This window comes from Gigantopelta aegis, chromosome 10, assembly GCF_016097555.1.
Source record: "Gigantopelta aegis isolate Gae_Host chromosome 10, Gae_host_genome, whole genome shotgun sequence".
Taxonomy (NCBI): Eukaryota; Metazoa; Mollusca; class Gastropoda; order Neomphalida; family Peltospiridae; genus Gigantopelta; species Gigantopelta aegis.
Genome location: NC_054708.1, coordinates 12411030 through 12426263, shown reverse-complemented (window position 1 = coordinate 12426263; position 15234 = coordinate 12411030). Strand labels below are relative to the sequence as shown.

The 15234-nt window shown below is 39.4% G+C and overlaps 1 protein-coding gene across 4 annotated transcripts in view; it reads right to left on the bottom strand.

Moving 5' to 3' along the window:
* LOC121383165 (tyrosine-protein kinase receptor torso-like) overlaps positions 1-15234 on the bottom strand; it is a 190877-nt gene that overhangs the window by 30318 nt on the left and 145325 nt on the right. For all 4 annotated transcript variants that reach the window (XR_005959268.1, XR_005959269.1, XM_041512994.1 and 1 more), the window contains 6 exons: positions 14119-14230; positions 9523-9579; positions 8372-8529; positions 7329-7536; positions 6623-6807; positions 3245-3359 (listed from right to left, as the gene is read on the bottom strand). Coding sequence is in view for 2 of the 4 variants with exons in the window: in XM_041512994.1 (XP_041368928.1) it covers positions 3245-3359; positions 6623-6807; positions 7329-7536; positions 8372-8529; positions 9523-9579; positions 14119-14230 (835 nt within the window). In the remaining 2 variants the exon portion in view is untranslated. The remainder of the gene's footprint in view (positions 1-3244; positions 3360-6622; positions 6808-7328; positions 7537-8371; positions 8530-9522; positions 9580-14118; positions 14231-15234) is intronic.

Below are 15234 nucleotides of genomic sequence, written 5' to 3'. Positions count from 1 at the left end.
GGATCTAACAGCAGCCAGTTGGAGCTCATGTCCACCAATCAAAACCCTACTTGCAGAATCATGCCAGTGATTTAAAAATAATTTCAAAACATTTCGAATTGTCCTATGGGTATACGACATGTTTCATGTGAATTACGAATACTTTATTTAGCCATATCGGCCTCGGTGGCGTCGTGGTAGGCCATCGGTCTACAGGCTGGTAGGTACTGGGTTCGGATCCCTGTTGAGGCATGGGATTTTTAATCCAGATACCGACTCCAAACCCTGAGTGAGTGCTCCGCAAGGCTCAATGGGTAGGTGTAAACCACTTGCACCGACCAGTGATCCATAACTGATTCAACAAAGGCCATGGTTTGTGCTATCCTGCCTGTGGGAAGCGCAAATAAAAGATCCCTTGCTGCCTGTCGTAAAAAGAGTAGCCTATGTGGCGACAGCGGGTTTCCTCTTAAAAAACAGTGTCAGAATGACCATATGTTTGACGTCCAATAGCCGATGATAAGATAAAAAATCAATGTGCTCTAGTGGCGTCGTTAAATAAAACAAACTTTTTTTTACTTCGCCTTTTATAACGTTATTTGGGAGCATACAAATTCTAAAAATATCGGGCGAGTCTATTTTAGTGGCCGCAGTACAGCGAACCATACCAATACATACGGGATGGGTTATCAGTCTTCAATTTTACATTAAAATTTATTTATTTATGTATTAAAACCCCCCAACTAAATCAGTCTTCAGTTTTACATTACAAATTATTTATTTTATAAAATAAAACATGTTTTAAGGCATTCGTAATTCACATGAAACATGTCGTATACCCTCAGGACAATTCGGAATGTTTTAAAATTATTTTTAAATCACTGGCATGATTCTGCAAGTAAGGTTTTGATAGGTGCACATGAGCTCCAACTGGCTGCTGTTAGATCCACATGTAATAGTGGAGCTAATTTTAATTAGATTGTATAAAGGGTAAAGACATATTTAATCCGGGTCATTAACTTCCATCGGATTACAAAATATTGACTTCAAGTACATGTAGTCAGTTATGAATTGTAAAGTTAAAGTTTGATTTGTTTAACGACACCACTAGAGCACCTTGATTTATGAATCATCGACTACTGGATGTGAAACATCTGGTAATTTTAAAAATATAGTCTTAGATGAAACCCGCTACATTTTTCCATTAGTAGCAAGGGTTTTTTTGTATGCGCCATTCCACAGACATGATACCACATATACCTGTACCAGTCGTGGTGCACTGGCCGGAACGAGAAATAGCCCAATGGGCCTACCGATGGGGATCGATCCTAGACTAACCGCGCACCAGGCAAACGTTTTACCACTAGGCTACGTCCCGCCCATTATAGATTTATTTTTTAACAGAATAAGCAGACACCTGTCTAAAACTGAATGAGTGATAAACATAATAATAAATATAGTAGTAGATTTTAGAAACTACAATAAGGACATCGCCAAAGGGATTGCTATATCAGCACTTATTATTAAATGGATTTACTTTACAAACCTACCTTACAAAACCAATAGAATCTCGCAATTTAAGACAAATAACAAAAATGAGAATTTGTGCACATAAATTAAATATTGAGTCTGGTAGGTATAAAAATATCGAAAGGGCACAAAGAATATGTACTTTATGTAACTGTAATGAGATTGAGGACGAATTTCATTTTATCCTTCAATGTCCAAGATACGAAACTTTAAGAAAGAAATTCATTAAAAAATACTACTTTAAGCATCCCAGTACTTTGAAATTAATACAACTCTTATCAACCGGAAACAATAAAGAGATAAACAACCTAGGAAAATATTTATTACAAGCAAACAGAACTAGGGATCAACTATTACTGGAAATAAACTAATATGTTCTCATTTTATCATTACCCTAGCCGCTGAGGATAACCTGTAAAATAACTTATCTTTATTCTGTTTTGTTTTTTCTATTATATATGTGTGTTTGTGTGTTTGGGTGTGTATTTGTGTCTGCGTGTGTGTGTGTGTGTGTGGGTATGTGTGTGTATATATGTATATATGTAAGTCACTCTCCACCATTGTTCCGCACTATTGTATATATTAATGTTTGTTCATTGTTATAATGCTGATAAGTTGAACAACTTAAAGCAATAAAAGAACTTGAACTTGTTCCATGATAGATCAACGCGGCTGTTTGTCGTGTCTGAGCCTTTGATAGGATTGCCACTCTTCACAACTTAAAGAATTAGGAGAAAACATAAAATTTGGTTGCTGGTGCCCGTGTAAAGAAAGGGAGAATTTGCTTAAAACCCATTTATATTGACAACACTTGTAATACCCAAGCCTGGCAGTGAACAAGACTGTCCTGAATTTGCGTCATTGTAAGATTTTTTCTCGACTAACAAAATCTTTTAAGGACTAAAAGTACACACTAAATACAGGTTCGCTTCTCTGTTCATTTGTACTTTCATTCATTAATTCATTTTAACTTGTTTTCGTGCTTATATCCAATTAAGGTTCAAGCACGTTATCATAGGCACACACCTCAGCTATCTGAGATATCTGTCCAGGACAGTGTGTTAGTTGTTAGTGGTTAGTCAGACAGAAGAGGGTGTAGTGGTCTTACACCTACCCATCCAGTCGTTTACACTCGCTCTGGGTGGGAGCCGGTACCGGGCTGCGAACACTGTACCTACCAGCCTTATGTCCGATGACTTAACCACGACACCACCGAGGCCAGCCATGTGTACTGCCGACAGTCCTCTTTATACTTACCCGATTCCGCACTTCACAAGGATCTTTTTGTGTGTGTGCTCATGTCCAATCGACTACCGTAACCGCCATCTTTGTCACTTAATCATAGGAGTGGCTATATACACGGAGGCCGTGTGTATAGTTTGGGAACCAATATGAATTCCATAAATACAGTGGCAATAGACACCGCCATCTTTGTCACTTAATCATAGGAGTGGCTATATACACGGAGGCCGTGTGTATAGTTTGGGAACCAATATGAATTCCATAAATACAGTGGCAATAGACACCGCCATCTTTGTCACTTAATCATAGGAGTGGCTATATACACGGAAGAAAAAACCCAGTGTAAGTCCACACCACCCCAAGTACCCCCCCCCCCCCCCCATCCTGTGCTAAGCACGGGTTACAACTATTATATTATAACGCTCAGTGCCACAGTTCCATGAACTATAACTCGTTTAATAGTATGGATCATGATAACGCTGATTATAAAACCTACCTTTTCCTGTAGATGCGTTACTTGCATGGCTTATCCCGCTGTCGGAATTGAGACGACTTTTGATCTGTGTGTAACAGATGCCGTCTAACTTGCCAGGAATTGTACGATATATGTACTGTAGAAGAAAAAGAGAGAACAAACAATTGATGGAAGAACAATAGATTAAAACAACCCTCCACTGTGTAGTTGTGACAATTAGGATTGGAGGTATTTGATACATACTTTAATTTTAAAAATGTAACAAAACATAGACGTTGGAAGATGCCAGCAACTGGAATGAATGAATGAATGAATGAATGAATGAATGAATGTTTAACGACACCCCAGCACAAAAATACACATCGGCTATTGGGTGTCACAAATGGTTCAGCAACTGGAAAGGCAAGTAATTTGGCATCAGACTAGAGTTATCCACCCATTTGGTTGCCCAAAATACGGAAACGAATGCGAGAAAATATAGTTTTCTTGTTACGTGATTAATGGCTGGGGAGCTGTTTTGTATGCTGAATTGTTACACTGGGTTAGACAGGGAAGAGGATGCAGTTAGTGAATATGTGCACTTGGTTTACACTGGATACTGCATACTATCCCCCACAGCACCTTGAAGCCATGCAACATTTGTATAAAATGCACAGAAATGGGTGTGATTAGGTCCCTTAGCCCACGTGTGTTTGTTTACATTGATATAACGTGAAAAAGAGGTGGACAACAGGGGTCGTCCTTTTGAGTGTTCATTGGCCCCAGGAAGGTAAGGTTTCTTGTGAAATGGCAATGGCCTGGTGAAATTAATAAAAGTGCTACAGCCACTGGGGTTATATGAGAAAACATAGTTTAATTAATTGTGGTCCAGCGGAAGTGCGTGTGTGTCTGTGGTGGTGGTGGTGGGGGGGGGGGGGGTATCAATGTAAATTACCCCCTTCCCTTCACGCTTCTGACGTTTAAGCAAAACATCTATACACGAGAAACAAACTAATCTACGCAACAGGATGGTGTAATATTGCGTCACATTGTCTGATAAATGCTTATAAGAATTACGTTTATGAGAATTGTTTAATGTTACCTCTCTGTTCAATACACTGTGTTCATTGTTGATTAGTTTTATAATTTTGTTTATAGTAATTATTGCTTTAACGGTACATCATGTAAATTTGGTGTAATAATATCGATGACTGAAATAAGACGATACGTATAACACAACCTGTCTTACATTGTTTACAGTAATTGCTGTAATGACACATCAACAAAAGTGGATATAATCTCTCTCTCATTGTTTATGTTGAGTCAAACTGAAATTATTTTTGAAAAAAACGAAAACAATAACACCCCAATCCCCCCAAGAAAACCTCAACGATTACCCCCCTAAAAAAATCACCTCTCAAAACAAACAAGATAACAAGCCCCCCAACACACACACACACACACACACACACGCACGCACGCACAAACACACACACACACACATTCACGCACACACACGCACGCACACGCACACACCACTCTTCATTTGAAACAAAAACATGTTTATTGAATGCTGGAACGGGGTAAAGATACATTTTGATCATTTTAAGTTCTTTCTGCTTTTCTGTTTTTCTCTTATACATCGAACACGTTAAACTTTATGCCCCTTAACCATTCATATTATAATGGGTTTGTGTGTATGTGATGGGGGGGGGGGGGGGGGTTGTAGTCATTATTTCTTATTAGCTTATTTCATGGTATCAAAACACTAGTTTCTGTAATCAGCTCCAAACATGATTTAATTACAATGAGAACACGAGCCTCTAGCTTTTTAATGGCTACCAAGTACATCCAGCGACAACAAAATAATGTCTTCATGTCCAGCCATTCAAATGGACCGCATTGTATTCTGGAAATTAAAAAACAAAATGGAGAAAAACCCGGCTACATCCTTTAGAAGTCTAATAATTTTTACCTCCAGGTGTTCTCAATCTACAAATATCGTGCAAAAAACATGGCCTCAATATTAAAAAAAACGTACACATGAAGTAATCGGTTTACAAAAAAACACAAGTTTTGTTTTTGGATTCGTCTACATTGATGTCTTGTGAAGTTGAGGGGTAACTAGATTGGTTTTAATATGACGTGAACATGGGAAGGAGCCATAAAATAGTTTTGAGGGGGAGCAAAGGGAAAAGGATACATGATCCAAATCATAAAAAGTTCAATCCAATGAGAATAATAATATTAATAATACAACCAACGGAACAAAGATTCCCTTAAATTCAAAGACCATGGGGCCTAATTCACAAAGGTCTCTAAGGCTCTGCTAGCCAACAAAGCATCCTCTTTGCAAGTATTTTAGCATTGCACTGCGAGATCGCAAAGTTCCGAGAGTTTAGTGAATTAGGCCCACAACTGTGAAAAATGGGTAAATCGCCATGAAAGTCATAACTGATCTGTAACAGTACATGATAAAGCAAAACACAAAATTTAAGCACAATATCTCAAGACATTGTGAAAAAATCCATCCTGAAACTTGTATGTGGAACAGACGGACAGACAGACAGACGGACAGACAGAAGGACGGAGTTGAAGCTTATAGTCCCCTCCGGTTAGACTGGTAGGGGACTAAAAAGAGACACTTGAGTATCTTCAGGGAGGACCAGGCCCCACGCTCCTCCCATTTCATCCGCCTCTGGTGGACACAATCCCATCCCCCACCCCCCACCCCACTCCCCACCTCCCACCCCCAACACATAAACAAACATATTTACGTCTAAGGTTAGTTTAAACAATATTTATTTACTTTCAAATATGCGATTTTGGGATCGCCCAACAATAATGTTCAAAAATAATTGACTGGAATCATAAGTGTACGAGACGGGAGGTCGGAGTGGGTGGGTGGGCGTCAACTGCTCTCCCTCTCCTACCATTCTGGCAAACGTTCGGGCAAAATGTGTGTGTGTGCGTGTGTGTGTGTGTGTGTGTGTGTATGTGTGTGTGTGTGTGTGTGTGTATGTGTGTTTATGTGTATGTATGTGTGTGTGTATATGTGTGTATGTGTGTATGTGTGTGTGTTTGTGTGTGTATGTGTATGTGTGTATATATATGTGTGTGTGTATATATGTGTGTGTGTGTGTATGTGTATGTGTGTGTTTGTATGTGTATGTGTATGTATGTGTGTGTGTGTGTGTATGTGTGTGTGTATGTGTGTGTATATGTGTGTATGTGTGTTTGTTAGTGTGTGTGTGTGTTTGTGTATGTATGTGTGTGTATGTGTGTATGTGTATGTGTGTGTGTATATGTGTGTGTATGTGTGTGTGTATGTGTATGTGTGTGTATGTGTGTGTATATGTGTTTGTGTGTGTATGTTTGTGTGTGTGTATGTTTGTGTGTGTGTATGTCACTGTGTGATACCTTCTCGCGGTACTTCCTCAGGTAAGTCCGGAGATCCCCGAGCGGACAGTAGTCCATGATGAGACAGATGTCGGGTCCGGCGCTGCAGCAGCCCAACATGCTGACCACGTTCTGGTGCTGACCGAACTGCTTCATCGTCTCGATCTCCAGCAGCAGGCTTCGGCGCTCCTCCGGCGTCGCGTAGTCTGGAACGCAAATCTAGGTAAAGGCGCACGCCACACTATACGAGTGTCTCGTACAAGAATGGCCGATTGCATCACAACCGATGTAATCGTAATATTTGTTTTGTCACAATCGGTTATTGTTGTACGAGGCACTCGTTTTGTATTGCATCGCCTTAAGTTGAATAGTAAAGGGCCGTAATTAGTGAAAAAATATATAGCGGCATATACTCCACCACCACCCATGATTTTAGGCTAGCTACAGCAATAAAATGTGTTTTAGTTTAGAGTTGTCCTCCCTGTCTAACTAGAGACGACCCTGTTATTACTGTGCCCTGATATATTTGACTGACCCCATATTTAAGCTAGCAATTGCTATAGAAATATATAAATTTGCGTTAATACAAGTCCGGTTCCTGGGAAAGTGGTGGGTGGATGGCCCCCAATATAAATTCCCGGCTATGCCAATAATTCCATAAAGGTAAAAACATCCATTTTCTACGTCAGTTTTGGACTATGACAAACAAATAGTAAAGGTTTATTACCTTTGAGCATTTTGACGGCTACCGTACGTGTAGCCGCGTCTCCTGAAAGTCGTGCCTTCATGACTCGACCAAACGCGCCCTCTCCGAGAATGGTCATGAACTCCAGGCGAGAGAACTCTATCTCGTAGTCGTCTGGCAGTAGATATAGCGCCGACTCGTCCTTGCAGGCGGCGCCGGACACGACACTGCCATATATGGGGTTGAATTCCTGAATGAAAAATAACTTGGATATCAAGTTTGTATTATAAGAGTGACGTGAAACATAGTCAACACCAATCAGAGTGTCCTTTGACCCTACCTCGACAAAGGAAAATCTAAGGAGCTTCCAGCTTCCATTGTAAAAAATCCCCCCCCCCCACACACACCAAGTAAAAAAACAAAAACAACACAAAACAGTACCACCACCATCACTATGACTACCACAAACAGCACTAATAACAACCGAATCAATGTTTCATCTGAAATAAAATCATGGTCTGTAGCCTATGCCTTTACTATATTCAGATGCTAACGATAATGCGCCATTAGTTCCACCGTTGCAAGCCAGGATATCATTCCGTATGGTATGTTGCATGCACTATGCTATATGTCATGGTACCTTGGCTTGTGAAGATGCAGTAGTTCAATAAGTTGAAACAACACTACGGATTTCTCTTCTGAGTTAAACGACATGTGTTATTTATTTATAGCATGACTTGAATTAAAACAATAAAAACAATATGCAATTAGAGTATCTATTCTATAGTCCATTCCACAGGGAACGCCAGTTATTTATTTCTGAGTCGATTGTTTTCTAAATTGGACACAAAAATAGTATTGTTTTGTTATTTAAAAAAACCCACCTTTTACTTTCTTCTTACGTCAAACAAAACTGAAATTATTTACAACCCCCTCCCCCCCCCAAAAAAACAACAACCCACACACACAAAAAAACAAACAAACAAGAACAAAGAAACAAAACCACAATTTTTGTAGGAAGATGGGACCGACTATAGCTGTTTAAACATTACTACTCTAGATCTAACACTGTGACTTGAACTGACCTGTTTTGCCATACAGATGTGCATCCCGTCTGCCCTGAGCATCTTCCTGCGACACTGCAGTCTGTACACAACGAACACGAGCAGGGCTATAACGGCCAGCAGCACGGGCAGGATAGCCAGGTAGTAGATGTTCACGTCCGACGACGTCGGCACACCGTCTGTAAACAGTATCATCAATATCATCATTTTCATCAACATCACCATAATCATCATCATCATCATCATCATCATTATTGTTATCATTACAATAATCAACAGCATCACCATCACCACCATCACCATCACCATCATAATCACCTTCATTATCATCATTTTCATCATTATCACCACCACTATCATCATCATCATCGTCACCATCACCACCATCATCATCATCACCAGCAGCAACAGAAGTAGACGTATGGACCGACGAACAATCACACCCCACACGAACAGATGCGTTTCATACACACGGGGGATTGAATCATGCTCCCCAAGAAAATACATTTAAAAAAATATAATTCACTTTGAGCAGGGGTGGTTTAACCCCTTCCCTTTTGCATGCGTCCGGTTACATTTTATTTTATCACATTATTTCATTATTGGGCTAATGGATTGGCGTTTTATTCAAAAATAGTTCACTAGTGTTGTAAAATATTTATGTACATATTTCGTTGGTGGCGAGTACCTTATTTTTAAAAAAATCAGTTTTGTTTATTATACTTTATATATTTGTGAATATAATTGCAGTATCTTAAAGGGACATTCCTGAGTTTGCTGTATTGTAAAATGTTTCCAACAAATAAAATATTTCTAAGATTAAACTTACGTATTAAATATATTTTCTTGTTTAGAATATCAGTGTCTGTATATTCAATGTGTTTCTGGTCGTCTTAATATTTGTAAGAAGCTCAAACTGGATTTTGTCTTCAAATAATTTCGTACGTACGAAAACACATATTTTAGGAAATAAAATGACATTTACACTAGTACAAATATTAGAACGATAAGAAACACGTTTAATATACAGCCACTAATATTTTATGCAGAAAAATATATTTGATATGTAATTACAATCGTTAAAATGTCTGTTAGTCGACAACATCTTAAAAATTGCAGCAAACTCAGGAATGTCCCTTTAAAGTAATGCTGTTTACATAAGTGATACATACTTGCGTCTGTGAGTTGATCTTGGTCATTTTCATGTAGGAGATCTGAATAAGCTGCCCCTGTACAAAATTAAATATACTTAATTAAATACGTAACATGGAAATATGACTAACTATAATAAAGCAACTTATATTCATACACGATCATTTTCATTACCTACAAGTACAATGAATGAGTAGCTGACGCAAATAGCGTGCGTGGATGATAGTGTATCAAAGTTTTATATATATATATATATATATATATATATATATATATATATATATATATATATATATGTGTGTGTGTGTGTGTATATATATATATATATATATATATATACATACATACATACATACATACATACATACATACATACATATATATATATATATATATATATGTCTGTTTTTCTGTCTGTCTATCTATTTATGTGCGTGTGTAGTTTTACTTCGCGATGGGAGGGACGATTACTGCATATTGGTTTTCGACGTCGTGGGATATTGCACAAGAATACATTTTCCGCTCTTAAAGGTATTTCTGTTATCAATAAAAACAATATACATGAACTTCAGTCAATATATGTCAGCTGTGGTTATCGATATTTTATTCGCGGCCACTAACCATATGTGTTGCGCATTTGACAAAGACGTGGGCTGCCAGTGCCAAAAATAACGTCTCTTGCCTGTGGCTGTGAGGTACAAATCTCTACGATGGACAGTAAGTGAAAGAGATAATTGTCTAGCGATATCCTAACATATCTTTAATCCCCGTCTATTACGTAACTATTATTCTAGAAAAAGGACTGTAATTGCCAAACTTTTATAATGAGTGATCGGGGGGAAATCGCTTCCGCTACCAGATCTGCGGTACTTTTATTGATATCTGAGGAGATGTGTTATGTCTTGAGGATGTTTAGCAAAAATTAAATGCGTCATATCTGACCGGCTACTTCAGATAAGGTTAAAGCAGTGTGCATGCAGAACAAGGTATACAAAAGAAAGAAAGAAACATAAATTGAGTAAAGTACTCGTATAACGAACTACAAGGGACCAGGAACATCGTTTTGTTATAGCAGTAGTTCCTGTAAATATTTACAGAAGTTAACCGTTTTCATTCAGGAAGTCGGCCATTTTAAATTTTTCAAATTTAAACAGCATGAACACAAGAATTAGTGGGGTGGTTTTTAAAAAATATATTTCTTTTATATCACCAGTAGAAGCAAATATGCAAATAAATACGTAAATACGACTACGTAAATACACGCGGACGTTATCTGGCTGATCTTATCAGTATAGTCGTTTTTGTTGCATTGCCGTTAATGTTACTGACTGATCAGATACAAATAAGATACAAAACAATTATGATCGGTTCGCTGTTATATGCACTAATTTACACTGAAATTCACAATTTTGACCAAAAATAGATAGATAGATAGATAAGATAGATAGATAGATATATAGATGGATAGATTGATGGATAGATAGAAAGCACTGTTATTTAATGACACACTCAACACATTTTAATCACAGTTATATGTCATCGGACATACGGTTAAAGACCACAGACATAATGAAAAAGAAAACCGACTGCGGCCACACCATGGGCTACTCCTTTTGATTATCAGCAAGGGATCTTTTATATGCACCATCCTCCCAGACAGGATAGCACATACCACGGCCTTTATTATAATAACTGTGGAGCACTGGCTGGAAGAAGAAATAGTCCAATGGGCCTACCGATGGGGATCGATCCTAGACCGACCGCGCTTTACCAATGGGTTACGTCCTGCATCCAGCAAGGTATGAAAGACCGTAAAATGAAAATTATTTTCTGTCACATCATGTAGAGACAGAGGAAAGGTCTTCGCTTGTTTGAACAATTGTCCGCTGATATTTCATTCATTCATTCATTCATTCATTCATTCATTCACTCACTCACCCACTAATTCATTCATCCACTCGTTCATTCATGCATTTTATTCACATTATTTGAAATATATTTGTGGTATTTTAAAGGAAATGCCTGAATTTGTAGTCATTATAGAATGTTTTTGACTAACATAGTCTTGTTAAGGTTTTAAATATCAGTGTCTGTATATTCAATGGATCTATGGCCGTCTACAGCAGCCATTTTATCATTTTATGGGGGCGGGACGTAACCCAGTGGTAAAGCGCTCGCTTGATGCGCGGTCGGTTTGGGATCGATCCCCGTCGGTGGGCCCATTGGGCTATTTTTTTCCTTCCAAGCAGTGTACCATGACTGGTATATCAAAGGCCGTGGTATGTTCTATCCTGTATGTGGGAATGTGCATATAAAAAATCGCTTGCTGCATTAGAAAAACACATGTAGCGGGTTTCCTCTGATGACTAACTGTCAGAATGACCAAATGTTTGACATCCAAGAGCCGATGATTAATTAATCAATGTGATCTAGTGGTGTCGTTAAACAAAACAAACTTCTTTATCATTTTACTTCGTATTGTATATTGTTTTTGTACGTACGGAATTATTGGGATTTATAATCCGGTTTGAGTTACTACAAACGTTAGGGCAACAATACACTAACTCATATTCTAAACAAGAATTTGTAATTATAATGTTATTATATTCACGAAAAACACTTTGTCAATCGAAAACATCTTACAATGGAAGAAAACTCAGGACTGTCCCTTTAATATAATAATATAGACTACATCTTAAGGTATAATAATAGACTAGCAATATACAGAAAACAGAAAAGGATGCTTCAGATTCATCGTATCTAAAAGCGTAAATTGTGTAAATAACGTTTAACAGATTTTCTCGTTCATCTAGTTAAAGGATACATGCTATTTCCATTTATTTCTTAAGGCGACGTCAAACGATACGATTGCCTCGTACGGAAACACTCGATTGCATAGCAACCGATGAAATGGAAATGTAACGTCACAATCGGCTATTCTCATACCCTTAAAAATCAAAGGTGAATTCAAGTGAAGCAGGGGGTGGGACGTAGCCCAGTGGTAAAGCGCTCGCTTGATGCGCGGTCGGTTTAGGATCGATCCTCGTCGGTGGCCTCATTGGGCTATTTCTCGTTCCAGCCAGTGCTACACAACTTGTGTAAAAAAAGTCCGTGGTACGTACTATTTTGTCTGTGGGATGTTGCATATAAAAGATCCCTTGCTGTTAATCGAAAAGAGTAGCCCATGAAGTGGCGACAGCAGGTTTCCTCTCTATATCTGTGTGGTCCTTAACCATATGTCTGACGTCATAAACCACTTGCACCGACCAGTGATCCATAACTGGTTCAACAAAGGCCATGGTTTGTGCAATACTGCCTGTGGGAAGCGCAAATAAAAGATCCCTTGCTGCTAATCGGAAAGAGTAGCCCATGTAGTGGCGACAGCGGGTTTCCTCTCAAAATCTGTGTGGTCCTTAACCATATGTCTGACGTCATATAACCGTAAATAAAAATGTGTTAAGTGCGTCGTTAAATAAACCATTTCCTTCCTTCAAGAGAAGCAACAAGGTGACCTGACTGCCTAAACTTTTAAGTGCCCCTTTTTAGAATAATTTCTTTACATTTTTCATTGAAGTGCCTTTTTCAGGAAGAAACCGGCCTCGGTGGCGTCGTGGTTAGGCCATCGGTCTACAGGCTGGTAGGTACTGGGTTCGGATCCCAGTCGAGGCATGGGATTTTTAATCCAGATATCGACTCCAAACCCTGAGTGAGTTCTCTGCAAGGCTCAATGGGTAGGTGTAAACCACTTGCACCGACCAGTGATCAATAACTGGTTCAACAAAGGCCATGGTTTGTGCTATCCTGCCTGTGGGAAGCGCAAATAAAAGATCCCTTGCTGCCTGTCGTAAAAAGAGTAGCCTATGTGGCGACAGCGGGTTTCCTCTCAAAATCTGTGTGGTCCGTAACCATATGTCTGACGCCATATAACCGTAAATAAAATGTGTTTAAAACATTTCTTTCTTTCTTTTTTTTCAGGAAGTTGGTCTATGCGCCCTTTTGTTCTTGCTCCCCTCCTTAAAATATTCCTGAGAGCACCGATGAGAAATGTATTGCTTCTAAACTATTTTTAAATACTTTCTTTTTAATTAATTTCGATAAATGTCAATGCGATCTTTTACGGATCTTTTAAAAAAGAAATGTTTTATTTAACGACGCACTCAACACATTTTATTTACGGTTATATGGCGTCAGACATATGGTTAAGGACCACACAGATTTTGAGAGGAAACCCGCTGTCGCCACTACATGAGCTACTCTTTCCGATTAGCAGCAAGGGATCTTTTGTTTGTGCTTCCCACAGGCAGGATAGCACAAACCATGGCCTTTGTTGAACCACTTATGGATCACTGGTCAGTGCAAGTGGTTTACACCTACCCATTGAGCCTTGCGGAGCACTCACTCAGGGTTTGGAGTCGGTATCTGGATTAAAAATCCCATGCCTCGACTGGGATCCGAACCCATTACCTACCAGCCTGTAGACCGATGGTCTAACCACGACGCCACCGAGGCCGGTTACGGAGCTCTTATGTCTTGGCGCCAAACACACCGGTGACAGATTCCATTATAGATTTGTAACCGATTACAATATGGATATCACTGACGTATTGCAACGTTACCTATCTCCACCGTTTTGCCGATTTTCGATTCTCCGCCAGGTGTCTTGGCGATGACGTGGATCCAGTAAACGGAATGCATATGGAGGCCACGAATCACATACTGGGTAGCATTCTAAATACATAAGAAACAAGAAATTATATAACTGGCAAATTAATCAGACTGTACATGGAGGAGACGAGAGGTGCTTTGGACGCAGGATCGAACCTTCACGGTGGACTTATTCTTCGATTGGGGATTTTTCCTCGTTGCCGCCAGTGCCACACGACTGATATATCAAAGGCCGTGGTGTGTACCATATGTGTGACACTGGTTGGGGTGGGGGGGGGGGGGGTGAATCCAATGAGATAATAGGTCCACTGAGGTGGTTCGATCCTACGACGTAAGCACGTTAGGTGAATGCTCTGCCAACTGAGCTAGATCCCACCCTCTTCCCGTCAGAAACGCAACACGACGTGTTTGGCCTGCTTATCACACACACACACACACACACACACACACACACACACACACACACACACACACACACTGTACCCACTCCCCTCAAAAAGAATTGTCGGAACTAAATCTTGGTATTGTCTTGTACAAGTGTTCTCCGTATGCGACCCACTTTATATAAAGGGAAGGTAACTCAAATCCCAACCATCCCCACCCCTACCGCCATTTGTATTTTTTTCCAGGTGAAATAAAAACCTAATTGTTATGCTAGGTCCAGACTACCAACGGCCAGCAGAAAGTTGGCCAACTCGACGGTTGCGTTGTAATTTTCCCCCAACTCCCGATTTACGACGTGTGCGCTCAGATTAACAATTAATGAGTCATACGACGAGAATCGAGTTGTAAGAGCGCTCAGACTAGCAACTGGACAGTCGTAGAAGTTATGAGACCAGAAAGTTGGTCAAGTTTCTGTGGGCAGTTGGTAGTCTGATACTAGCATAAGTTAGCTCGTAATTTTGTCGGTTAATCCTACATCTCTAATTAACAATGCAGCTCTTCGCTCCATTACAAAAAACAGCAACTGGAATCCATACAACGTCCAAAAGGAAAAAGTACGTTCGCCCCTTTAAGCGCTAATGTCTCATTCATTCTCTTTGCAACTTTACTGTCTTCATCAATTA